Below are 25,918 nucleotides of genomic sequence, written 5' to 3'. Positions count from 1 at the left end.
GGGGAAGGCCAGTAGGTGAGCAAAAGGATTCTTGTCCTGCCGTTCCTGGGTGTGCTTGTGTGTGTGTATCTCTGTGCTCGCGCCTCTGTGTGTCCATACCTGTGTGCGTGTGTTTCCACATGCAAATTGTTGTGTCCTGATCACTTGTTTGCAGATATACTGATGGTGCCGCTGGTTGTTTGGCAGTTTCCTATTTGTTTATTGTAAGGGAGGTAGATTCATTTGCAAGATTTTCTGGATGGGAGAGCAAGGAAACTATTTACTGTCAACAGGATTAGAACAAGGAGATATAAGATATCGAGCTCAAAGAGGCATCTAGTGACAGGATAAGAGCATAAACAGGTGGGAAGAAGCCACCTACAGGCATTTCTATCTTGAATGGAACCTTTGAGTATTTGAGTGGAAAATACAACTTGGAAAATTGCCCTTCGGTCAAAGCATATGTCAGTAGAGCTGAATAGAGTAAAATTAGATTGGACTCAAGTTCAATTTCATCAACTCTCCTTCTTCAATTCTTTTCTGATTTTTATTTCCCAAAGATAAAAGACGGATGCTCACAATTTGGAAATAAGAACTTGAATGAAGAATTGAGAAGGTAAGTCTCCGGTCCACACACATTCCCAGAGACATTCAGCCTCCAGAGATTAACATCACTGGGAAAGCCACACAACAAGCACTGTCTCCACTGGCAGACAGAGACGCTGCTGTTCTGCTCAGAATTGACCAGGAACTGTGAAATCCCGGATGGAAGGAGACTTAGAAGATTGCCTGCTGAGTAAGGTAAGGACAAATACCAGTCTCTTCCACAAGCTCTTTCCCACTCCTCCTACCCCACCAACCTTGATGCAGAAAGGATTTCAGGCTGATTCCAAAGACATAGAAAATGCCCCAAGACCATCACCCATGAGAGTGTTCAGGAATTTACCATATTTCAGTCCTGTCTTTGAGATTTCAGTGCAAGAGGTACCTTGGGTATATAATGTGGAACAAAGAGTCACAACTTGGCTGGAGCTCGGCTCACCACTTATGCCTGGGTGCATACAGGTATGCTAAATCACTTTAGTGGGGTGTCTGCGACTCCAGGCTCCTCTGTCCGTGGGATTCTCCAGGCAAGAATACTGGAGTGGGTTGCCGTGCCCTCCTCCAGGGGATCTTCCCAATCCAGGGATGGAACCCTTGTCTCTTAGTCTCCTGTATTGGCAGGCAGGTTCTTTACCTCTAGCGCCACCTGGGAAGCCTGATGTCTGGGTGGACATGAGCAAAGCACTTAACCTGTCTAAGCCTCAGTATTTTTCCCTGTAAAATGGGAGGATCTTAGTGGGGGTCTTTGAAAAAGAGTGAATAAGACAGCTTTTTGAAAACTGTAAAACTGCTAAATTAAAATATAAAGGTGACGGAGAGGAAAGCCTGGCATGCTACAGTCCATGGGGTTGCAAAGTCAAACACAACTGACTGACTGAACTAATTCACTGTATTTTTAGTACACATGGATTAAGAACCAATTAATTTATTCTCTGTAGACTCATAGGCTCTTAGGCTATTAGAACTTGAAGGAACCATAAATATTATCTAATTTAAGCTTTTCTGTTTACAGATGAAGCTGCTAAGACAGCACCACCCTTTAAACTAAAACATTTAAGAGTTAGAGATTAGTTTAGTGTTTTCATGCCTTTATAAGTTAACAAAGTAGAATTCATTATTATAGTGATAAAATCAAGTTGATTTCTTAGCCAAATCCATTAAGAGAGATAAATAGGGAAAAAACATATGATAATAAAAGTTATAGCAAACAAAGTGATTTCTCCCTTTGGAGAAACTGTATAACCTGGCATTTCCCCATGGTCCTGCGTTTTCTGAAAGAAAAAAGTTCAAATATTTTAGCCTGGCATTCAAATAATACTTTATCTTTCTACTCTCTGCTTCCCTGCATCTTCAATCACAGAATTTCTAAACAAAAGCTCTCTATGTTGACTCCAGCCTGTGCATGTGTTTTCTTTGGCCCACAGAGAATTTTTCAGATTTTTCAGTTTTGTTACAAGCATTTCCAAATAGTGAAATTTTGCACAGAAATTCAGATTTCCTTCCTCTATGGAATAATAATAATAAAAAAAAATCAGACTATCTGCGGCATCACTTTTCCAGTCAGTGCAATGCAGGTGTTGAAACTAGGTCCTAATTTCCTGCCTGGCAGCCATGGGCTGGAGTTGAACGTCTGTCCCGCTGGAGGCTGTGGCGCTGCTGAGTCTGACAGTCCCCCTCCCCAGCCCTCCCTCTCCTGTGTGTGTCCATTATTCTGCCCCTATGGGTGGTTGGGTCTGACAGTCCTGTCCTAGAAGAACTGTGCCCCGAAAAGGTCTCAGGATGAAGCTCTCCCTCCACCACTCAGGGACACATCTCCCTCTTCTTCATTTTTCTGGCTCATACTCATCCTTCAAACTCAGCTCTGAGTCCACCTTCTCATGAAAGATTAGCCTGACGCCCCAACACAAAACATCTGTGCCTTTCTATGACTTCCCATCATAATCATCACTGATAATATTTATTTGGCCATCAATTGTATCTTAGCTCCTGACACCTTTCCTATTGTTATCTTGGTGACTTAACTAGATCATTGTATTCTGTAGAAGTTTCCAGAAGGAAGAACAGTGCCTTGGATATCTTTATTCCCTCTTGACATTCACATAGGATCATTGCATGTATGTGGTTAGAAGTATCTTCAGGCCTCATTGAAGATAATGTGAGATGAGTGTTAAAGGTGCTGGCAGGTTGAGGCCCTACAGTGTGTCATGTGATCAACAACCATACGATCCATGCATATGACCATATTTATAGAAAGGAGCAGAGGCTCATGTGAATTAAATATGTCCAAAGTCACAGAGTTAATGAAGGTGCTGAGGTTTCAACCTACTCTGTTATGCACCAAACTACGTTTCCTCTGCTAAACCCTCTATATCACCATAAACACACACAGCACAAAACACAGCGCCCAAAACACAGATCTGGATGTGGCCTGCTCAGTGCGAGAGACGTTTTGTGTTTGGGTGTCTTTAAGGGTGGCCCTGTCTCGCCTGCAGATTTTGCACATAAGCCCAAAGCTAAAAGGAGGAAGTTCCCATGCAGACAGGCAAATGTTTAACATCACAAGTGCTACATAGAGATTTGAACAGGGTGCTGGAGGGGAAGAGAGCCCTGTGAGCTCTGATGGGAGAGGTCTTCCACAGAGCGAAGACAAAGCCTTAGCAGCTCATACTAAATTAGTCGAGTTTTAACAAGCGGAGAGGACTTCCAGTGCAGGGAACCCCATTCAAGCAGTTAGCATGGGTTTCATTCCCAGTAACCTTGTCCTTGGGCACGCAGAGTGGTGCAGTGGTTGTGAACAAAGACACTGCCTGGATGTGGATTCCTGTGGCTTGCCAACTCCCAGACCTTGGGTAAATTACTTACACTTTCTGAACTTGTTTTCTCCTCTGTAAAATGAGGATTACCAGAACACCCACCCTAAAGGATTATCCAGAGGCTCTAAGGATCCGTATGTGTGTTAGTCACTCAGTTGTGTCCAACTCTGTGACTCCATGGACTGAGGCCCACCAGACTCCTTTGTCTGTGGGACTTCCCAGGCAAGAATACTGGAGTAGCTTGCCAATTCCTCCTCCAGGGGATCTTCCTGACCCAGGGATCAAACCTGGGTCTCTTGCATTGCAGGCGGATTCTTCACATCTGAGCCACCAGGGAAGCCTCAAAACGCCTTATAAAGCATCTTTTACACTGCAACGCCTCCCCAGCCTCGCCTCTGCAGGGCTGCTGTTGCTATAGCTTCCGCTATACATGAATTGCAGATATCCTGTGGGGTCCAAGCATTTGGGTCATGGAAGAATTAGTCTAAAAAGATAGGGAACGTGATGTCTTATCTGTATGGATCACTGAATTTAAGTTTCCAGTCCTTTAAATTATTAACCACTGAAAGATACAAACAGTGTCTGTCCCAGGACCACCACTTTTTTTTTTTTTGGTTATTCTGAGAGTTCGTTATGGTGCACAGGCTTCTCCAGTTTTGGCACATGAGTTTCGTTGCCCTGAAACTTATGGAATCTTAGTTTCCTGAGCAGGAACTAACATGCACTGCATTGGAAAGCAGATTCTTAATCACTGGACCCCAGGGGAGTCCCACACCACTGCTTTTTAAAACTGATTATTGGAGTTAAGGCAATTCCAGAATTTAGTCTGACTTCCTGTTGTTTAGAAAGAAGTTCTCAGCCTTTTTTCCCAATGGCGCTCCTTGTGGATGACATTTGCACTGGCCGCTTGCTCATGGGTGTGGCCAGCCCTGTGTGGCATTCCTGTCACGCTCTTTCTTACACCCCCTACCTCTTTCGGGAAAGTATGCGGGAATACAAGTGAGTCAGATTGATGTTACTTTAAGGAATAAACTTGAATTGGCAATAATTTATACTTGAAACAGTAAACTGTCCACAGACGAGCTGTTAATAGTAGCCAATGACGTGGGCCAACAGCACGCCTGATGCTGCGCCTGCGGAGGTGGACACTCATGTGGGCGTGTAGACATTCCCTGGAGGGCAGGAGACCCACAGAAAATGGATGGCCAAACCTTGAAAGTGCCAACAGCCTCTGATGACTGCTTCTGTGGAAACTCTGCTTAGGGTGATTGAATCTGCACGCTAATGAGCGTGGCATAACTTTTCCAGTCAGTACAATGCAGGGGTTGAACAAGATAATCTAGTTCAACCGCATACACCTAGCATCTTGGGCCTGGTTAAATTATTTTAATTCGTTTTTGTTTTTGCTCTGTGGCATCCACCAATGCCCTCTTTAGAAACAAAATGTTTCTCTTTAGAAAGAGAAACACACCTTAGTGCATTGAACTAATCAGCAGAGAAATGAATGAAACTTAAACAGGCACGCAAAGTCAAATTGCGACTGAATGGGGGAATTTTCTGGCAGTTCAGTAGTTTGGACTTGGTGCTTTCACTGCTGGGAGGTCAATCCCTGGTTAGGGAAATCCCAAAAGCTGTGTGGTGCACAAAGGGGAAAAAAAAGCTTGAACTGAATGAGCATTGATCCATCTTCAGTTTGCTTCAAAGCTTTGCCATGAAACAAATGTAATGACAAGGCTGCTTCTAGGTTGCATTTGATGTCTTAGCTTGCTTCCTGAAGTCTGAGAGCCATCCAAAGGATTCTGAGGTTGGGCTAGCGACTGGTCTCTACTTGTGGTGGAGCCTCTTTCTTTCACCAAGGTTGCTCCCTGTAAAGCTGCTTCCAGCCCCATTCCCTGCTTTTCTGCACCCTGAATTAGAATCTTCTTGTTATACCTCGCTAAGCCATGGTCAGGACGCACGAAGGGAAACAACTGGGGTTTCTGGGTTGTGGTTTAAACCAGGGGTCCGCCACCTGTGGGACCAAATGCGTAATGAGCTGAGGTGGAGCTGATGTAATAATAATGGAAATAAAGTGCACAATAAATGCAGTGTGCTTGAATTATCCTGAAACCATCCCTTCTCCACCCCAAGTGTGTGGAAAAATTGTCTTCCACGAAACGGGTCCCTCATGTCAAAAAGGCTGGGGACTGCTGGTTTAGAGGAATAATGAGTGAGAAATTATAGGTGTCTTCTAAGGAGTGTCTGAACTTGTCCTCGCCAGTGAGAAAATTCTACCACCAAATGGTGGCATAATTTGTAGAAGAGATTCCCAATGGAGAACTGTTTCCAAGAGGTGCGCGTGCACGCGCGCGTGCACACACACACACACACACACACACACACGCTTTCTCTCAAGTTTTTATCAATTAAAAATTATATAATAGTGTGAATATGGTCATAAATCTTCTATTAGTTTATTAACATGAGAGATAAAATATGTATGCAGATATATACTGGAGTAGACTGCTATTTCCTCCTCTCGGGGATCTTCCTGACCCACAGGTCGAACCCACGTCTCCTGTGTCTCCTGCACTGCAGGCACATTCTTTCCCCTCTGAGCCACCTGTGGAAGCCTTCCTACTGAATCACCATTATGTTACTAACATGCAAGTTCTGTGAATTCACATCAGTGGAGTTGGAAGATCTGGGAAGGTAGCCTTAGTCCTTCACGTATTTGGAGACCTTAACTATTTGAAATGACCATTTCCCAACCATTCTGACTGCAGTTTTCTATCTAGTTAGCCCTTGTATTACTTTCTTCCGCTATTCCTGATCAGACATCTGGCCGGTGAACTTGTCCAATATCCCTTAATCTCCCAAACTGACTTCATTCTTTCTCTGCCCAGCCTCGAAAACATGGCCCACCACTGACCTGCTTCCTCTCTCTTCTCCAGATGCTGCCAGCAAACTCTAATCTTTCTTTTTATTGATTTGTTTATTTTGACTGTGCTGGGCCTTCACTGCTGTGCAGGCTTTTATCTAGTTGCAGGGGGTTACTCTTCACTGTGGTGTGTGGGCTTCCCATTGCAGTGGCGTCTCTTGTTGTGGAGCACAGGCTCTAGGTGCGTGGACTTCAGTATTTGAGGCACGTGGGGTCAACAGTTGTGGTTTCCAGGCTCTAGACTGTAGGCTCAATAGCTGTGGCGCATGGACTTATTTGCTCGGTGGCATGTAGGATCTTCCTGGATCAGGGATTGATTGAACTAGAGTCTCCTGCATCGGCAGGCAAATTCTTTACCACTGAGCCACCAGGGAAGCCTAGCAAACTCTAATCTTAACCTCTCTACTGTTAGCCCTGGAGAGTTGAGGGGTATTGGACAACCTCTTACAACTCAGCCCACTGTTAATCCACAGCCTCATGGACACACAGCGGAGTGTTGATACTGCCTGGAAAATTTGCCTATCTGCCATATATGCATGCGTGCTCAGGCATGTCCAACTCTTTGTGACCCCAAGGACTGTAGCCCACCAGGCTCCTCTGTCATGGAATTTTCAAGAATACTGGAGTGGGTTGTCATTTCCTTTTCCAGAGGATCTTCCCAACCCAGAGAACAAGCCCACATCGCTTGCATCGTCTGCATTGGCAGGCCAGAGTCTTTAGCACTGGCACCACCTGGGAAGCCCGGAACCTTTACACCAGCCTCTGGAGACCCAAACAGCCCCTCATCTGTTAGAGAGGCTTCTGCCAACGTCTGTTACCCTGAAGCCCCCTGCCTTCCTCGTCTCACCTCACTGTCAGCACACTGCCTTGCTCTAGAAAGAAGACGGGCATCAGGCAGGAACTCTGTGCCTTTATCCACATCTGCACCCATCTTCCGTCCCTTCTGAAACACCAAGGCTAGCTCCTCACCAGGTTTCTGGATTTCCATGACTCCTCCTGGCTGGGAAACACTTGCTTGGGGGGTTTTGCTCTCTGCCTTCCTCCTTTTCCACTGGCTTTTCTCCTCTCAGCATTGAATCTGTGTGTCCTTTTGAAATAAAAGTGTTGCTGTCCTTGGTCTTGTTTTTTCCTTCTCCGGCCAAGCTTCCCAGAGAAGTCTCTTGCTTCTAAGTTGACTCGCTCATCTCCCATTCTCTTTAAACCCACTGCTGCCTGACTTAACGCCCACTGTTTTCCCCAAACACGTCTCTCTGGTTCTAGTTACCAAACTGTGGCCATCTGGGGACCTTATCTCATTCAGCCACTAACTTTTGACCTTGTTTTTAACATTCTTCTTCCTTTCCTTTCAAGACCTCTCACTGTTGGTTCTCCCACCTCACCATCCTCCTCCAAGGTAACATCTGCTCCAACAAAGTGGAAACAGTTGTGTCTCTCTGCTTATGCTCTTCAGGTTAAGTTTTCTCTTTCTAGAACAATCTTCATGCCCTTCTCCTTCCAGCTAACTGCTGCCAGCCTTTTAAGTTACAACTCTGACACACCAGGCTTCCAGGAAGGCCTCCAAACTAGAGGCAGCTTCCATTTCCTTTGCACCCACACCATCCTGTGCAAACCTATAGTTAGCACTGTGCGTGCGTGCGCTCAGTCACTCTGTTGCGTCCAACTCTTTTGAAACCCCGTGGACTATAGTCTGCCAGGTTCCTCTAGCCCTGGAATTTCCAGGCAGGAATCCGGGAGTGGGTTGCCATTTCCTACTCCTGGGATCTTCCCGACCTAGGGATTGAACCAATGTCTCTTGGACCTCGTGCATTGGCAGGTGGATTTTTTACCACTGTACCACCTAGGAAGCCTGTATTTAGCACTGAAAGTGAAAGTGAAGTCACTCAGTCATATCCAACTCTTTGCAACCCCATGGACTGTAGCCTATCAGGCTCCTCCATCCATGGAATTTTCCAGGCAAGAGTACTGGAGTAGGTTGCCATTTCCTTCTTATTGGTCTGCTGTCAACCTCTTGACAACATTATATGCACAAAACTTGGCATAAAGTGGATGTTCAGCAAAAACTGGTCTAATAGAATTGAATCCCAACATATGAGGGAAGTCCTACACTGGAAAGGACCTTGATTATGCTTCTACAAACATTTGCCTTTATTTTTGGCATGGCAAATGACCTTCCCCTCTCTACCTTCTCTCTTTCACTTACACACTCTGGAAAATGCAGAATCTTGGTAGTTTACAGATGCTCAAGAAAGCTACCCTTGGTCCCTTCTCCTATGGATGAATGTCGTGAGATGAACATACAGAGAGTTGTGGAATGTGCAGAGCCTGGCAGACCATGGGGCTGCAAAAGAGTAGGACACAACTTCTTGCTTGTGGCAAGAAGATGAAATCAGAAGCTAGTATAGGCCTGATCCGGGCTTCTTAGGTGGCACAGTGGTAAAGAAACACGCTGCCAATGCAGCAGATGCAAGAGATGCCAGTTCGATCCTGAGTCGGGAAGATCTCCTGGAGGAGGAAATGGCAACCCTGTCCAGTATTCTTGCCTAGGAAATTCCATGGCTGGAGGAGCCTGGCGGGCTACAGTCCATGGGATTGCAAAGAGTCAGACATAACTGAGCACACGTGCACACAGACCTGATCCTCATAGTTAAGGTCAGACAAGAACCGTGCTCCCCAGCATCTGTGAGGGAGGTGCTTATCACACGCCAGCCTGTAGGTGCCTCCCACGTCAAGTAACAAAGAGCCCCTTCCAGTTCTTCCAGACTTTCTGTGCAGAGTCAGAAGAAACATCATTGCACACCTTTTCTTATGAGTCTAGGAGCCAAAGGTGGGAGTGAACACAGGGGAGAAGGGAACCATCATTTATCGATGACATACAGGAAGCAAGCTGCACCATGTTCACATATGTTAGACTGTTTCATATTCACCAACCTGGAGAGCAGGTATTATTATCCCATTTTCGAGTCTCACCAAGTTCACAAAACCCTGTGGGATAGCCTGTCCCCTACCATCCCTTCCAAGTTCATCTTCTTTACCCTCCTTCTTTACCCTCCTGTAATGACAGCAGCTTCCTTGCTGGCCCTTGAGCCTTGCTAAGCTTACTCCTGCTTTAGGGGTCCTGGAATTTGCTTTTCCAAGCTGTCATCAGGGCTCATTCCAGTGTCACCTCCTTCCAGAAGCCTTCTCTGCCCACCCAGTCTAAAATAGCAGCCCAGGACTTCGCTTGTGGTTCAGCGGTTAAGACTGTACACTTCCATTGCAGGGGGCACGGATTTGACCTCTGATCAAGGAATAAGATCCAACATGCCAGACAGCATGGCCAAAAAGTTAAAAAACAAAACAGTTGTTGTTGTTCAGTCACTGAGTCCTGTCTGAGTCTTTTGTGACCTTATGGGACTATAGCCCATCAGGCTCCTCTCTCCATGGGATTTCCCAGGCAAGAATACTGGAGTAAGTTGCCATTTCCTTCTCCAGGGGGTCCTAAAATGGTAGTCCCTTTATTCTCTAGTCCTTTCCCCTATTTTATTGTTCTTCTTGGGACTTATCATATCTGATCTTACATTATACATGTGTGTATTTGTGTGTGTCTATAGCGACTGAACTGAACTGATATATATAGAGAGAGACATACATACATGTATATATGTATTTTAGACATATATACAGGAGACACCTATACATGTATCCTGTGTTTTCAACTAGAGGGCAAGCATCTCTCTCTTGTTTGCTGTTGTTTTGTTTACTGTCATGCCAAGGACCTAGACAGGCATCTACCACGTGGCAGGTTCTAGATCAATATTGAGAAATTCTTCTATTTCAGAAGAGAACACTGAGTATCATCAGATGTGAGTTCATCTCTCCTGGAGTTTTTGGGAAAGCAGGCTTTTCTGAGCTGATTGCTTTGGTCCCCACCACCAAGTTCTGTCTCCTCCCTTCCCCGGGGCCTGATCCAGGTATAACCACCTTTGCTGATCCCTTCGCATGCAGGCGGACTTGAGGCGCCAGTGGATTTCCCAGATGGTGGAAGAGGTGCAGAAAGTTGTCCATCACCTGACCACAGAAATAAGCTACCAAGACTTTCGATTTCAAGCCGTTCCTTACTGTGACACGTACAATGAGAACATTAAGGTAAGCAGGTCACTTGGCTGTAAGTGCCCACCCAGTGAGCCAGGAAATGGGTGGGTAGTCTCAGTATGTGTCAGGCACTCACACCACCAAGAGTACCAATAAGTCTTCCTAGTATTCACCATCTGCACATGCATTGCATAGATGTTACTGCAGTTGCAGTCCCACGTTCTTACTTAACAGATGATGAAAATGGAAGCTTGGCGAAGTCAAGGGACTTGATCAAGCCTTTTAGACACTAAAACCAGAATTCTACCCAGGGCTTCTGATCCCAAAGCAAGTCCTAGTGTACTGATTAAAGTTCAGTGAAGCACACATTCATTTATTATGCACCCACGCAATAGACTAGGCACTGCGTAGAGAGGGGACTCAGGGCATTGATGAGAAAAATAGTTGAAAGTGATAGTCGATGAGCTACAAGTCGGAGAAGAAAGAAAGTAGAAGAGGTGGCCCTTAGAGATTGCAGGAGCTGCCTGGAAACCCGGTCCCTGCTGAGGAGTCCCACAGAACTGTGAGCCCCAGGCCCCCTGTGTGACAACAAGCACTCATGAGGCATTGCAGCGTGGGCAGAGCTAGGCTCACAGAGATCGCACCCAAGCCTGCACACAGCCTAGTAGAAGAGACATTATGGTTGGCTCCCTTTTAGAGATGAGAGAAACGAGGCTCTGAATCATTCTGAATCCCTGTGCTTCCCGCTCCCCCCACCACCGTTTTTTAAAATGTTATGTATTTCTGGCTATGCTGGGTCTTTGCTGCTGCTCAGGCTCTTCTCTACTTGTGGCGAGCAGGGGCTGCTCTCTAGGTGCAGTGCAAGGGCTTATCATTGAAATAGCTTCTCTTGTTGTGCAGCGCAGGCTCCAGGGAGCGAGGGCTTCCGTAGTTGCAGCACATGGGCTCTAGAGCACAAGCTCAACAGCTGTGGCCAATGAGCTTAGTTGTTCCACAGCATTTGGATCTTCCCGGATCAGGAATCAAACCCGTGTCTCCTGCATTGACAGATGGATTCTTACCACTGAGACACCAGGGAAGCCCCCCATGCTCCTATATTTTGATTTTTCTTATGACACATAAGAATTAAAGAATTATATTATACTTTAGTATAAGTGAAAGTGAAAGTCTTTCAGTCACGTCTGACTCTTTGTGACCCCATGGACTGTATAGAATTCTCCAGGCCAAAATACTGGACTGGGTAGCCATTCCCTTCTCCAGGGAACTTCCCAACCCAGAGATCAAACCCAGGTCCCACATTGCAGGTGGATTCTTTACCAGCTGGGCCACAGGGGAAGCCTTAATATAAGTAGTAAACTTATATGTACACATGCCCCAGCTCTCACATCAGACCGTGAGCTCCTTGCTTTTAAGGATCACATCTCTTGCTTGTCCCCTCATAGTACCCAGCATGATGGGGGCCCATGGTAGACACTCAGCTTCTGCTGAATGAGTAAGTAAGCAAAAGAATTACTACCTGAATGAAAAACCATTGCTCTGCTAAGTTGCTTCAGTCGTGTCTGACTCTGTGACCCCATGGACTATAGCTAAACAGGACCCTCTGTCTGTGGGATTCTCCAGGCAAGAATACTGGAGTGGACTGCCATGTCTTCCTCCAGGGGATCTTCCTGGCCCATAGATCGAACCCAAGTCTCTTATGTCTCCCGCATTGGCAGGTGGGTTCTTTACCACTAGCGCCACCTGGGAAGTCAGTCCAGTACATTTCAAGTTTGGTGGGTACAAGGACCACCCACAAGATTCTGGGACTTGTGGGTTTGGGGACAGTATCAGATTTTAGGAAATTTACCCCAGGATGATAGTTATAAAGTTAGATTGGATCTTGGGACGTCAGAACATCATCTGCCCACCTCTACCACACTGCCAACTTAAACAGGACAAATATAGACCAGTGACTATGAATAGAAACATAACATCACTTTTTCTAGAACTATATCTGGGGAAATTTCCTGCTGTTGTCTCACTTAGAAGTCATAACTTAAAATACATCTTGCATTTATATACATCATGTCCTATATAATACATTAAGTTTTGAAAAGAATAGTTACAGTGGGGCATATAAATATGCTTTTATTTTCTCTTGGACCAAATTCGATAAGGATGTATTAAGCACCATTTATCATGTGACTAATGACATGATACTTGGGTTTTTGGATTCACATGCAAGTGGGTTCAAAAAAATGTATAGATTTTGAATGTCATAGTTTAGGTCCCCCTCCTATTTTAATCCTACCACATGTCAATGGATACCAGAAGTCATGTGGACCTGTTAACTGAATCGTGGGGTCTGGCTGCTCACCAGTCAAAAGCCAATAAACAGGCCATATTGGTAGAAAGAAAGGTTTATTTTAGATTCGGTGACTGGTGGGGGAGGGAGGGCGTCTGTCCAGAGGCCGACTTCCCACCTGATACTCGGCGGCAAGAGCTTTTATAGACAGAGAGGGGGCTACTTGACAAAACAGCACAGTCACCTCTGACAGCCATCTTCAGATTGGTCATCGGTGGTCTGACCGGCGTCGTGTTGGGTGTTTTAGGTACAGCTAATCTTCAGCTGCAGGGTCAGTTTGTTTCCGTCTCTTTGAGACCAATTCTCGGAATTGAGGCAGCTTATGTCATGGCTACAGTCTGGTCATTGTGTAGTTAACTTCTCCAGCTGGTGGGGCTTTCAGCATCTGTAGGACTTCTCAAGGACATGGCTCAGAATATTAATGACAGCCCCTGAGGGAGAACTAAAGGCCCTTGCCCATGCTTCATGACTACATTATTATTATTTCATCTCCTTTGACTGCTTTCCTTTGTTTCTGCGTGTTCTCGCTTCTGTGATTAAACTTTTTTGACTAAAGGTTTCCACAGACAAATGGCCGGCAGAGGACATGGGGTGGGGGGGAAGGACCATAGGTTCCTCCTCTGTTTCAGACCCGTCATCTCAAGAGTCAAACTACTGTTCCCTGAGAATGAGGAAGATTCAGTTGCTGCTGATTTCAGTGTTCACCTCTGAATTCGCACCGACAGGTCCCTGGGCAAAAGTTATCCAATTCCATTGTCAGAACTTTCCATGGAAAGGCGGTAGCTCCTCCAGTGTATAACTGAGTGATGGGGAAACTTACAGGGTGGAGTGGGCTGCTGTGTGATGTGGTTAAGCATCATTTCCCTTTGGTGGTACCGCACCATTTACCATCGTGTTCTACCTCTTGGACTATTGGCGTGACAGCTGCTTACCTTGTTCTTGTAAAAATAGCGTTATGTAGATTCTTCATGTTCACCTTTTTCCCATTTAACTTAGAATCATCTCAGTAATTCACATTGTCTCAACAAAAAGGTTTTCATTTCTGTGACTCTGTAAGGGTTAGTCATTAAAACTGTCTGCGGATCATCAGTCCAAGTAAAAAAAATTCTGCATTTGGCAAAATGGTTTCACCTCCTCTCCACCCCTTCCCACCCTTAATTTATTATCAGATCTTTCATCCATCCCAGGTCATTCATCCTTTATTATTATTATTATTTATTTATTTGACTGCCTCAGGTCTTAGTTGTGGCACGTGGGTTCTTTAGTTGCAGCGTGCAAGCTCTTAGTTACAACATGAGGGATCTAGTTCCCTGGCCAGGGATTGAACCTGGGCCCCCTGTGTGGGAGCACAGAGTCTTAGCCACTGGACCACCAGGGAAGTCTCCCCAGGTCATTCATTCTTGACCAAGAACCAGCTCAGGAGAGAAAATTAACCACTGAATGAACAATCAGAACATCCAAGGGCAGGTTCCAGCTCTACCACTGACTGGCTGTGTGTCCCTGGGGAGACTTTGAACCCCTCCGAGCCTCAGGCTCCTCATTTGGTCAATGTTAGCAAAGCCCAACTCGTGTGTGACTGTGAACACGAGATAGGAGGATGCACGAGCATTGGAGTGCTTCGTATGCGCAGAATGCGGTGACTACTAGCTCCCTTCCCTGCTTTTTCTCCCCTACCCCAACCCCACCCCAAACGTCAGGTGCCTCTAGAGTTCTGGGCCCACTTCACTCTTTTTCTTGCAGATCCATGAAACCCAGGCCTCACTGAGTTAATTTCTTTGCCCGAAGCGTTACAATGGGCTAGTGGCACAACAGAGATGGAATCCTCTGCCGACAGGCGGGCAGGTGGGCGCGGTTCTGTCCTCCTTGTCACATTGCTGAGGGTTGAGTGGTTCACTGAGTGGCCTGGGTCAGCAGGGCAGCTCCCCCAGGGCTTGCGTCACCGCCTGAGCCTATGGACTGACACCCCCACTCTCCGCTTTCCTGACCCCAGGTCTTGGCTCCCACCCAGTTCCTCATCACAGTCCCGATGAGAGGCCTGGCCGGGTACAGGGAGGCCCGGCAGCAGCGCTGGCGCTACTACAGCCTGAAGGGCGCCCGTCTGCCCCGCCCCCTGCAGGACCCAGAGGGCCTGCAGCAGTGGCTAGAGGTGGAGCAGTTTCTGAAGAGCCCCGGGCAGTGGCACGAGGCAGACGTCAACATCGAGGGAGACATTGTGCCCGCCAAGGTCCTCCAGGTGTTCCGGAAACTGGTCGAAAACGCGATTGAGACCTGTCACCTGTCAGGTGAGCCAGTGGGGGAGTGCACAAGGAAAGTGTCTGGCATTTCTGTTTCGCTCTAAAAACAAAAGTGTCCTCTGCTTGGGTGTTTCCTGAAGCTCACACCCCTAAATTGAGGATAAAATCATGTGCTTTTTACATCTGCCTAATCCTCATTACGTGAATTTGCTCTTTTTTTTTTTTCCAGTGTGACACACAGAATAGAATTCAAACTCATAACACACGTTAGTGGCCTTGAGTGGATTACTGCCCTGGCACAGATAAGCAGTCTTTGGGTTATGCACCCTTTCCAAGATGTTAGCTTCAAAACCCGGGTATTCTCATGAACAAGCAAATTCTCATAAAGCTCAGATCTTTGTTATTAGCACATTTTCACCACAACACCCTCCAACTGACTGCAGTATCCCTCCAGTGTGTTCTGCGGTAGCTCACTGGGGAAACACTGACTTACTCCAGAACACGAAAGCCAGAAGCTATAAGGAACTGATTATGTTTGACAACCACAAAAGCGTTTTTCCCCCTTTTTAATTGAAGTATAGTTGATTTACAATGTTGTGTTAGTTTCAGGTGTACAGCAATATGATTCAGTTATAGATATTTATGTGTCTTTTCTCTTTCAGATTCTTTTCCCCTATACAGTACTACAAAATATTGAGTATATTTCCCTGTACTATAAGTAGGTCTTTGTGGGTTATCTATTTTATTTTTTAGTGTATGTAGCAGAGTTTTATTAAAGTATGGAAAGGGACATAGAAAGCTTCTGACATAGACATCAGAAGGGGGACAGAGAGTGCCCCCCTGCCCCCCGGTTATCTATTTTTTATATAGTAGTGTGTATATGCTAATCCCAAACTCCTAATTTATCCCTCTGTCTGCCCCTTTCATCTTTGGTAACTGTAAGGTTTCTTTTCTATGTCTATAGTTTTATTTTTGTTTTGTAAATAAGTTGATTTGTGTACTTTTTTTTTAGATTTCATATACAAGTGATATCATATCTTTCCCTTTCTGACTTTAGTATGATAACCTCTTTTTTATGGATGACTAATATTTCATTGTATATATAGACACATAGACATATATATCCATCTTCATTATCCATTCATCTGTTGATGGACATTTAGGTTGCTTCCATGTCTTGGCTTTGTAAATAATGCTGCAATGAACTTTGGTGTGCATGGATCTTTTTGAATTACAGTTTTCTCACAACCCCCAAATCCTAAGCTATAGTTCAGTGTACCATATGTGCACACCTGCCTACACACATACTTTTTTGAAATTAATTTATTTCTGGCTGTGCTGGGGCTTTGTTGCTGCACACGGGTTTTCTCTAGTTGTGGCAAGGGGGCGGCTACTCTCTAGTTGCTGTGCACAGGTTTCACATTGCGGTGGCTTCTCTTGTTGCGGAACACCGACTCTAGAGCGTGAGGAATTCAGTAGTTGTAGCACTTGACTCAGTAGTTGTGACACGTGGGCTTAGATGTTCCACAGCATGCAGGATCATCCTGGACCAGGGATCAAACTCGTGTTCTCTGCCTTGGCAGGCAGATTCTTTACCATTGGACTACCAGAGAAGTCCCACATTCACGTTTTGTTCACACAGAGTAAAATGGTGAATTTCAAACTGTGGAAATGGCTAATTTCCTTAGTTATAAAAGTGTATTTATAAACCAATAAAAAAAAATCTGTGAGCAGACCAATAGAAATACTGACCAAAAAACATGATTCACAGGAAAAAAAAGGCTAGTAAAAATTTAAAATTGTCCCATTTAACATATATTTTAAGAAATGTACATTTAAAACACCTGGTACGTTGACAGAGATGAAAACCTACAATTTTGTTCAGTGCAGGGGTGAGTATGGTTAAATAGGCATTTTTCATGCATTATTTTAGAAAGTGTAAATTGGTATCCCCCCTTTTTAAAAAAGGGTTTTTATATTTGTAATGTGCTTACTTGGCAATTCAACAATTCCAGTTCTAAAATACATTCCTGCTGCTGCTAAGTCGCTTCAGTCGTGTCCGACTCTGTGCGACCCCATAGATGGCAGCCCATCAGGCTCCCCCGTCCCTGGGATTCTCCAGGCTGGAGTGGGTTGCCATTTTCTTCTCCAGTGCATGAAAGTGAAAAGTGAAAGTGAAGTCGCTCAGTCATGTCCGACTTTGCGACCCCATGGACTGCAGCCTACCAGGCTCCTCCGCCCATGGGATTTTCCAGGCAAAAGTACTGGAGTAGGGGTGCCATTGCCTTCTCCGAAAATACATTCCTACAGACACACAAAGAAATAGGCACAAGGATATCCAGTGAAATAGGCTCGGTAATAGTGAGTAATCAGAAATCATCTGATGGCTAACAAAGGAACACTGACTGCATAAATTATGCTACATCTGCCTAGTGGACTTTTAAGCAGCTTTTAAAAATAATAAGGCTTGTCAATATGGGACCAGGGACTCACATCATCTGTCTAGGCAACATTATTTACACTCTATGAGTGTCCTGGGGTATGTTTCTCCAAGAAGACTTATGTTTGATTTTTCCTGGTACTCCCAGAAGTTCCACCTTACCTGGATGATTTGGGGATGGAAACATTCAGGCCCTAAACAGGAGGGTGACTAATGCCTTTGAAATTCTAGGGAGGAGGGAAAATCTTGCTTTTTGTTGCTGTTGCATTTTATATTGAATCAACAACCCAGAGCCCACAAGAAAAATCTGTCTATTTCTCTTAGTTCCTAATTTTCCTCAAGATACTGCTTTTCCTGACTCCAGGCTTGTGAGGCTCACCACCTAGCCTTGGCCCCTTAGACCCCCTCTCTGCCTCTCTGTGCTGTTTCTATACACAGAAGCTGTAAGTATCAAGGGTTAATGCCATCAGGGTATTTTAGCAAGTCTCCCACTTAGTACTTTCCTAGATAGATGTTCTTGCTTCATTTCTAATTCCATATGAGTCTCCTACTTTCTAGCAGTCTCTTTCCTTACTTGCAAATCATGTTTTTAAACTTTTATATGTCTTAGAGGCCATGGGTTTGGAAATCTCCAATCCAATATATGACTTTAATGGAAACCCTCCTTTTAATTTCCCTTTTAAAATACTTTGTTGACTTTGACATTTTGCATGTATTTCACACTAATGGAGAGAAATTAGGATTAAAAAAAGAATGGAGTGTGTGTGTATACACACAGAGTTATGAAAAATTCCCGTGCAACATCAGTTCAGTCGCTCAGTCATGTCCGACTCTTTGCGACCCCATGGACTGCAGCACACCAGGCCTCCCTGTCCAACACCAACTCCTGGAGTTTACCCAAACTCATGTCCATTGAGTTGGTGATGCCATCCAACCATCCCATCCTCTGTCGTCCCCTTCTCCTCCCACCTTCAATCTTTCCTAGCATCAGTCTTTTCAAATGAGTCAGCTCTTCGCATCAGGTGGCCAAAGTACTGGAGTTTCAGCTTCAACAACAGTCCTTCCAATGAATATTCAGGACTGATTTCCATCTGTGCAACATAGTTAAGTGAAAAACCAAACTGCTGAACAATATGAAACTCCATTTGTGTAGAAAGCAAAGATTTGCATGTACTTTTGCTTGTCTAGACAGAATAGTTCTGAAAGATTCTGTAATGGAGATAGTTCATGTTGAATGGTTTCTTACAATGTAGAGGATGCTTTCATGGATTATTTAATTTAATACTGTTGGCAATCCTGTTAGAGTCATTTTTCTAACTGTTCTACAAACAAGAAACTGAGATTTAGCGAGATCAAGTAATAGCCGAATTTCACACACCAAATAAGCAGAGCTGCAGAAGCCAGGTGTGGACTAGGCAGGCTGGAGCCGATACGTTTGCTTACCTCCTCATTCTTCACTCAACGCTGTTAATAGTGAAAGAGCAAATAAGAGATTCAAACTGGGCCAGGTTGATGAGGTGCTTTCAGTAAATAATGCTGAAGTGCCAGACATTGTCATGTTCCTGTCTGGGCGGCTCTGATGAGATACAGACAATAAGCTGTTTATCACACCCCAGTCAAGGAGAGCAGTGTTTTCCTTTTGAACAACCTAACACAATTAATGAATGAGTTTTCATTTCCTTCTTTGAGCAACGAAAAACAAAATAATAGATTTCGATTCAGGATGGCTCATCCTTATCTATAATGAAGGCAAGCAAACAAAAACCAAAAAACTACTGTTTATCTTTTGAAAGAAAGGGGAAACAGATTAGAAATGAATTCTAGTCTATCAACTGGAAAATGTCCCCAGACCCATTCCTTTTCTCTCCCTCTCTTTGCTTGGTTGGAAAAGACAATGAAGGCTTCTTTCTGCCCATTTGACCCTTTAAGCCAGTGGCCATGACACACTTGGAAGTATTTTATGATCACAAGGCTTACGGTGATAAATCTTCCAAAGCTGGGCTAGTTAATGGGTGGTGGGAACAAATACCATCCCTGAGACTGGAACTTGGTTAAGAGACAGGTTAAGCTGAATTCTACCAAAGGCAAATGAATAAGTCAGGGGTCTGAGGCTATCCTAAACCTGCTTGGACACCTGGGTTATAGAAAAATGCTTGGGTTTCATCTTACAGTAGCAAAAACTATTTCTTTTCCTTGTATACTATGGCTCAGTTGAGCCTTCTGGAAAGAGTCAACTGGTTTTTTAGAAAAGGTACAGTCAAACCTTGGGGGGAGAGGATGAAGGAGAAAAGAAAACCCCACCAACAGTGAGATTTTCTAGTAATGCTTCTATCAGTATTCACTTAGCTAACTGTCTCATGTTGACATAAACGTGGGCTTCCCTGGTGGCTCAGATGGGGAAGAATCTGCCTGCAATGCAAGAGATGCAGGTTCGACCCCTGGATCAGGAAGATTTCTGGGAGAAGGGAACAGCAATCCAGTGCAATATTCTTGGCTGGAGAATTCCATGGACAGAGGAGCCTGGTGGGCTACAGTCCATGGGGTTGTGCAGAGTCAGACACGACTAAATGACGAACACTTTCACTTTGACCTAACCATGCCACCTTGGGGGTGCTGATGACATTCTGAAAATTGCTCCACCAGTTACAAGGGGCTGGTACAAGCCACAGCTCACAAATTCTTTCTTCAAACGCTGGTATTAAACCATTATTTGTCTTCTCATTGTCTGTCTGTCATTTACCACCAGGCAGGGTCCGCATGCTAATGGACCACCTTGTAGTTCGAGTTGTCGTGGAAACCTCTGCAGGTCAGGTGGAACTACAGCTGACCCCCTCCGTGGACATTCCCACCGCCTGGTCCAAGAAAGCCCAGTGGCCTTCGTGTCTGAAGCGCTGGCCTTCTCCAGAGACAGTACAATGCATCAAGGTATCATCCTGCAGGGACTCGGCTCACCAGAAGCGCTCTCAGCTTAACCACCCAGGGCATCATTGGCCGCCATCCAGCTTTGGAAGGATATCTGAGATTTCACTAGATCCCCAGAACCTGCAGGGCCACCTGGGAACCTGTTACAAATGCAGATTCCTGGGCCCCGCTCTGGCCCTGCTGAAGAGACGTGGGAGGCAGGGCCCAGAAGTCTGTGTTCTCATGAGGCCTCCAGGTGATTCTGGGGCAGGCTCAAGTCGGAGAACCACTGCACGAGAGAAAGTGGGCACAGCCTTCCCCTGAACTGCCCACGTGCAAGGGGCTGGCCCGGAGGCTCCCTCAGTGTCCCCACGTGGGCCGTGCTGCCTGCCCACTGGCAGGGCCCCCACCCTAGCGGGCTGCTTCAGAGGTGGCTTTCTCCCGGACCAGCCCCACCCTTCTCACTTGCCGCGGTGTTTCTCTCCCCCCCAGTCATTCGGGTTCAGCTTGCTGGCCTGTTCAAGCTATCACTGGCAGCTGAGCTTCTTGCGGGCGGAGCAGGTGCTGCTGGAGCAGCTGGACGAGGACGGGGGCTGCCGCCGGAAGTGCTTTCAGGCCCTGAGGCAGATGAAGGAGGATGTCTGGTGTCCGGGGACACGGCCTGTGATCACGTCCTACCACCTGCAGGTGAGGGGGTGGCCCCAGCGCAGAGGGGCTGGGGCGGGGTCGGTCTCTGCAGAGTGTGTTTGTGTGTGTGTGTGTGTGTGTGTGTGTGTGTCTGTGTATGTGTGTCTGTGTGTCTGTGTGTGTCTGTGTGTCTGTGTGTGTGTGTGTGTCTGTGTCTGTGTCTGTGTGTCTGTGTGTCTGTGTCTGTCTGTGTGTCTGTGTCTGTGTGTGTGTGTCTGTGCGCGTGTCTGTGTGTGTGTGTAGCAGCACAGCCCCACTGCGTGCCCACAGCAGCTCTGCCCAGGGTTCCCGTCTTCTGCCTCCTCATTCCGCCTCCTCCCTTCCCTCTTCCTGTTCCCCTCTTCTCTTCCTCCCTTTATGTCTTGCCTTCTCTGTCTCCCTCTCTCTCCCCCCCTATTTCACTCAACAAACCAACCCAAGTGCCCACTGTGCGCCAGCAACCCTGCTGAGGTTCGGAAATGAATTACAGCATGCATTCTCTACCCCGGAGAAGTCTACAGTCTGGTGAGATCTTGTGAGCTGCTCAGACCTCAGGTGGATTCGCATTTTCCCTCATGTTATCGTGCATTCAGTCTACACTCTAGCCCAGGTGTGCATGCACACACACACACTTTGTGCAGAGGAGGAAACCAGGAAATGTTGGGGTTACCCCACGAACATGGCAGCAAACTACCTGGCAAGGATTTATTATTTTTGTTTTTTTAAATTTTATTTAATTATTTATTTTTGACGGCCGTGGGTTTTTGTTGCTGCACGTGGGCTTTCTCTAGTTCTGGTGAGCCGGGGCTATTCTTCTCACTGCAGTGGCTTCTCTTGTTGAGGAGCAGAGGCTCTAGGGCACGGGCTCAGTAGTTGTGGTGCTTGGGCTTAGTTACTCTGAGGCATAAGGAATCTTCCCAGATCAGGGATAAAACCCATGTCCCCTGCATTGGCAGGCAGATTCTTTACCACTGGACCACCAGGGAGGTCCCTGGCAAGGATTTAGCATTAGACTGCTATGAATGCATTCCCTCATTCACTCACTCATTCATTCACCCAGCAAATGTTTCTTGAGATGTCTGTGGGCCAGTCACCTGCCCCCCTGCACCTGCTGTGTGCTCTAAACATGGAGGTGCAAGCTGAGCAAACACGACGTGGTCTTGCTCTTGTGTAGCTTGTGGTCCAGCAAGGGAGACAGATGTTGGTCAACAGTCTACAGGTGCACGTGGAATCGTGCCACGTGGGAGATACTGGGAAGGAGAGGAGCATTGCCCTAGGAGGATGCAGGGCAGCAGAACCTGACCTGGACTCAGGGATCAGGGGCTCACCCTGGGGAGAGGGCTTTTGATCACACTCTCAACTCCTCTTTCTCAAAGTTCCAACCACACTTGGTGAACTGGATGCTTCCATAATACTATGTGCATCACACTGAGGGTGGAGGTATCTGACTCTTACAGACAGACAGCATAGCCCCAGCCCCGCTGTTACCCATCTCAGAGCATCAGCCCTTCTCCTTGACCTTCTGCACGGGATAGCGCAAGTCCCTGAGGTGTGCCGTGCCCTTCTGCACACTCCTGTCTGTGCCCCATCTCATCCAGTGGATGACTGTTTTCTAGCCCTGTGTTACTCTTTCACTCCTAACACAAGCTATTGAAGGGCAGCTAGTACCAAACCCTTTGTATCTCTCCCAGTGCTTCGTACATAGTAGTTGCTCAGTAAATACTTGCTGATCATGGTCGTGACTGACCTTACATTTCACCTCTCTTTCCCCCCTGCAGAATCACTAGTTTTTGCTTTGCTTTCTGTCTTTTCTGATAACCTGTTCTCCCTGTCCTGCCTGAAAGAAAAGAAAGTGAAGTCGCTCAGTCGTGCCCGACTCTGCGACCCCATGGACTGTAGCCTACCAGGCTCCTCTGTCCGTGGGATTTTCCAGGCAAGAGTACTGGAGTGGGTTGCCGTTTCCTTCTCCAGGAGATCTTGAGAATCTGTTAACATCTCATTTGCACATAGCGAGGCCTTCCTCTTCTGTTTCAGCATTCTTAAAGTGTCCCCAAGCATGTCCCCCTAAAAACATACACCTATTCTCCTGGATCAAGGATGCATATTTTCTGAAGGTAGTCTAATTCATTTGGGGGGTTTAGCTTCTTTCTTACATACCTTTCCACAGACCACGCTAGGAAGAGTCAGAGCTGAGAAGGAAACCCCTGGCTATCTCATATCAAATCTCATACTCTTAACTAACCACTGACTTCATTGCTCCACAATCAGGCTGAATAGAAATGCTTTGAGTAGCATGAGTGTTTTAGGAAGATTGAATAGGGCCACCACAGGTCTTCCTGCCCTTGACTGCTCTCAAAGCTGTATTCCAGCCAGGATTTACTTGTATTCCAGTGACTTCCAGCTCATCTAGAGGATTTCAGGGCAACTTCTTAAATGTCTTCTGTTTAGTCTTCCCTAGCCCACCTGCATGGCATAATAAAATTGAACATTCTTAAGAGTGGGCATTTAAAAGGGGGCGGGGTTGTTTGTTGAGAAATCAAAACAGTACTGACTGCCTTTTCCTCTCGTCTTCCACTCCTGCTCCAAGGGCAGAATCCTCTCACATGCAGACACTGGGATGGACTTGACTGATGGCAATGTGCTATTAAACACCACCCTGGGTGATGGCTTGAGTGTGTAGGATCCTTGCCAAGGCTTTAGTCCAGGGAAAGTGGAAGAGACTGGGTTGCAGAACAGCATCAGGAAGGATATGCCAATCACGGTCACCTCACAGAAGATTGTTACATCCTTCCCAAAGAGGCTTCCCCCACCAACAATATTTTTTTAATTGGGTTTTTAAACTTTTTTGTTTTTTTTTTTGGTCTTGCCTCACATCATGTAGAATGTTAATTCCCTGACCAGGGATCAGACACGTGCCCCCTGCATTAGAAGCATGGAACCTTAATCAATGGACTGCCAGAGAAGTCCCTCCCCTATAGCAATTTCAATTGAAGAAATAACTTATCTTTCATTGGCTTATTTATGCTTAAACCTGCTCAAAGGCACAGAGGCTAGCTTATAATAGGCTTAAGTGCTTCTGTTTGTTTAGGGAGATAAAAGCTTAACTACTAGAGGAATTAAAACATGTTTTTATATCTAGGTTATCTTGACTAGCATGAAATTATCTCCAACTCATTTACTCAAAACAATGTCCTCTAAATCAAAACACACTCAGGATCTTGCTGTGAACCTAAAACTGCTCTTTTACTTTTTAGTAAAGACTATATTTTTAAAATACTCAGTATCTAAACCCAAACATTAATTCATTATTTCACTCAGTCAAAAAATGTTTACTAACTACCTGTCCTGGGCCAGTCCCTTCTGCTGAATGCTAGTAACATGAGTGTGAATACAAATAGGCTTGTTCTCTGCTCACATGGAGTTTGCCATCTAGCTGTTGTTGTTTAGTCACTAGTCATGTCCTACACATTGTGACCCCATGGCCTGCAGCCCACCAGGCTCCTCTGTCCATGGGATTTTCCAGGCCAGAATGCTGGAGTGGGTTGCCATTCCTTCTCCAGGGGCTCTTCCCGACCCAGGGACCGAGCCCACAGTCTCCTCCATCTCCTGTATTGGCAGGTGGATTCTTTACCACTGCGCCACCTGGGAAGCCCTTGCCGTCTAGTAATACACATAAATACACAGGAAAACGACCACCACTGTCATCATTGCTGCTGAGATGATGAGAATGTGATGAATAAACAAAACGAATGTGATGGAGAGTGTGTCATAGGGAAGTCTAAGCTGAAGGGATGAGTTTCCTGGACAAGTCGGGCAGGAAGAATGCTCCATATGGAAGAAGTGGGTTGTGCAAGGCCCTGTGATAGACGAGAGCATGAAGTGAGGCCAGCGTGGATGGAAGGAGAGAAAGAGGGAGGGCACAGGGTGAGACCTGAAAAGAAAGGAGGGACCAAGCTTTGTCAACCAAACCATGCTAACAATTGTGTTTTTTAATTAACAAGCAATGGGAAGACTTTGAAGTAGTTTAGACAAGAAGAAACATAGATTGATATTTCAAAAAGATCACAATGGCTACAATGGATAGATGGCAATAGATAGGATGGTAACTAGAAGAGGTGCAGGCTGTGCCAGAGGATGATAATATCAGTGATGAAGGTAAGTGGGTGGATTGAGAAATACATAGGCAGGAGGATTGGCAGGACTTAATAGGAGGTGGTAAGGGAAGGGGTTGACTCCTAGATTTCTATCTTGCATAACAGACTGAATAAACAACCCTGGAAGCACACCAGGTACCTGAGGGAGGGCCAGGAGTTCAGTTTGGACCTGTTATTGTGTTTGTTCACTTGCTAAGTCATATCTAACTCTTTGTGACCCTATGGACTGTAGCATGCCAGGCTCTTCTGTCTTCCACTATCTCCCAGAGTTTGCTCAAATTCATGTCCATTGAGTTGGTGATACCGTCTAACCATCTCATCCTCATATGGACTGAGATAACTTTCAGATGGCCAAGTGATACCAGGTAAGGAAGTCAGAGGAGAAAGTACCAAAGAGGCAGGGAAACCAGGCGGAGGAGGCTGGGGATCCTGAATCCGTGGTTAGAACCCTGGGGCTCCTGTCTCCTCCTCCCAAGGCCACATGAGCTCAGGAATGCTCCTGAAGACACCCTCCTCAGTGGCCCAGGATGATGTCAGACACCACCTCTTGCTTCCGCAGACCGTGCTCTTCTGGACTTGTGAGAAGTACCCCTATCCCAAGGACTGGCAGGTCTTCACTAGGGGGTTCCTGCGCCTGGTGAGGAAGCTGCACAAGTGTGTGAGTCAGCACTTCCTCAAGCATTACTTCGTGCGGAAGAGCAACCTCCTGCAGCATGCCAGTTCCTGCGAGCTGGACGCCCTGGCCCAGACATTGGCCTTCTTCCTGAAGGACCCCCAGGTCAGCCTGCCCTGA

At 46.0% G+C, this 25,918-nt stretch overlaps 1 protein-coding gene and 1 non-coding gene across 2 annotated transcripts; one reads left to right on the top strand and one right to left on the bottom strand.

Moving 5' to 3' along the window:
- The first annotated feature begins 744 nt into the window (after positions 1 to 744).
- Positions 745 to 25,918, top strand: MAB21L3 (mab-21 like 3). Its single transcript, XM_052638195.1, has 6 exons — positions 745 to 780; positions 10,300 to 10,440; positions 14,721 to 15,012; positions 20,151 to 20,329; positions 20,798 to 20,992; positions 25,685 to 25,918. Exons 1-6 carry the CDS (start codon positions 745 to 747, stop codon positions 25,916 to 25,918), a joined length of 1,077 nt encoding a protein of 358 aa, XP_052494155.1.
- On the bottom strand, positions 14,037 to 14,108 carry TRNAG-UCC (transfer RNA glycine (anticodon UCC)). Its single transcript has one exon. It is a non-coding gene; the product is annotated as a tRNA-Gly (tRNA).

The sequence above is a fragment of the Budorcas taxicolor genome, chromosome 3, assembly GCF_023091745.1.
Source record: "Budorcas taxicolor isolate Tak-1 chromosome 3, Takin1.1, whole genome shotgun sequence".
Taxonomy (NCBI): domain Eukaryota; kingdom Metazoa; phylum Chordata; class Mammalia; order Artiodactyla; family Bovidae; genus Budorcas; species Budorcas taxicolor.
This window is presented reverse-complemented; position numbering and strand designations above follow the sequence as displayed.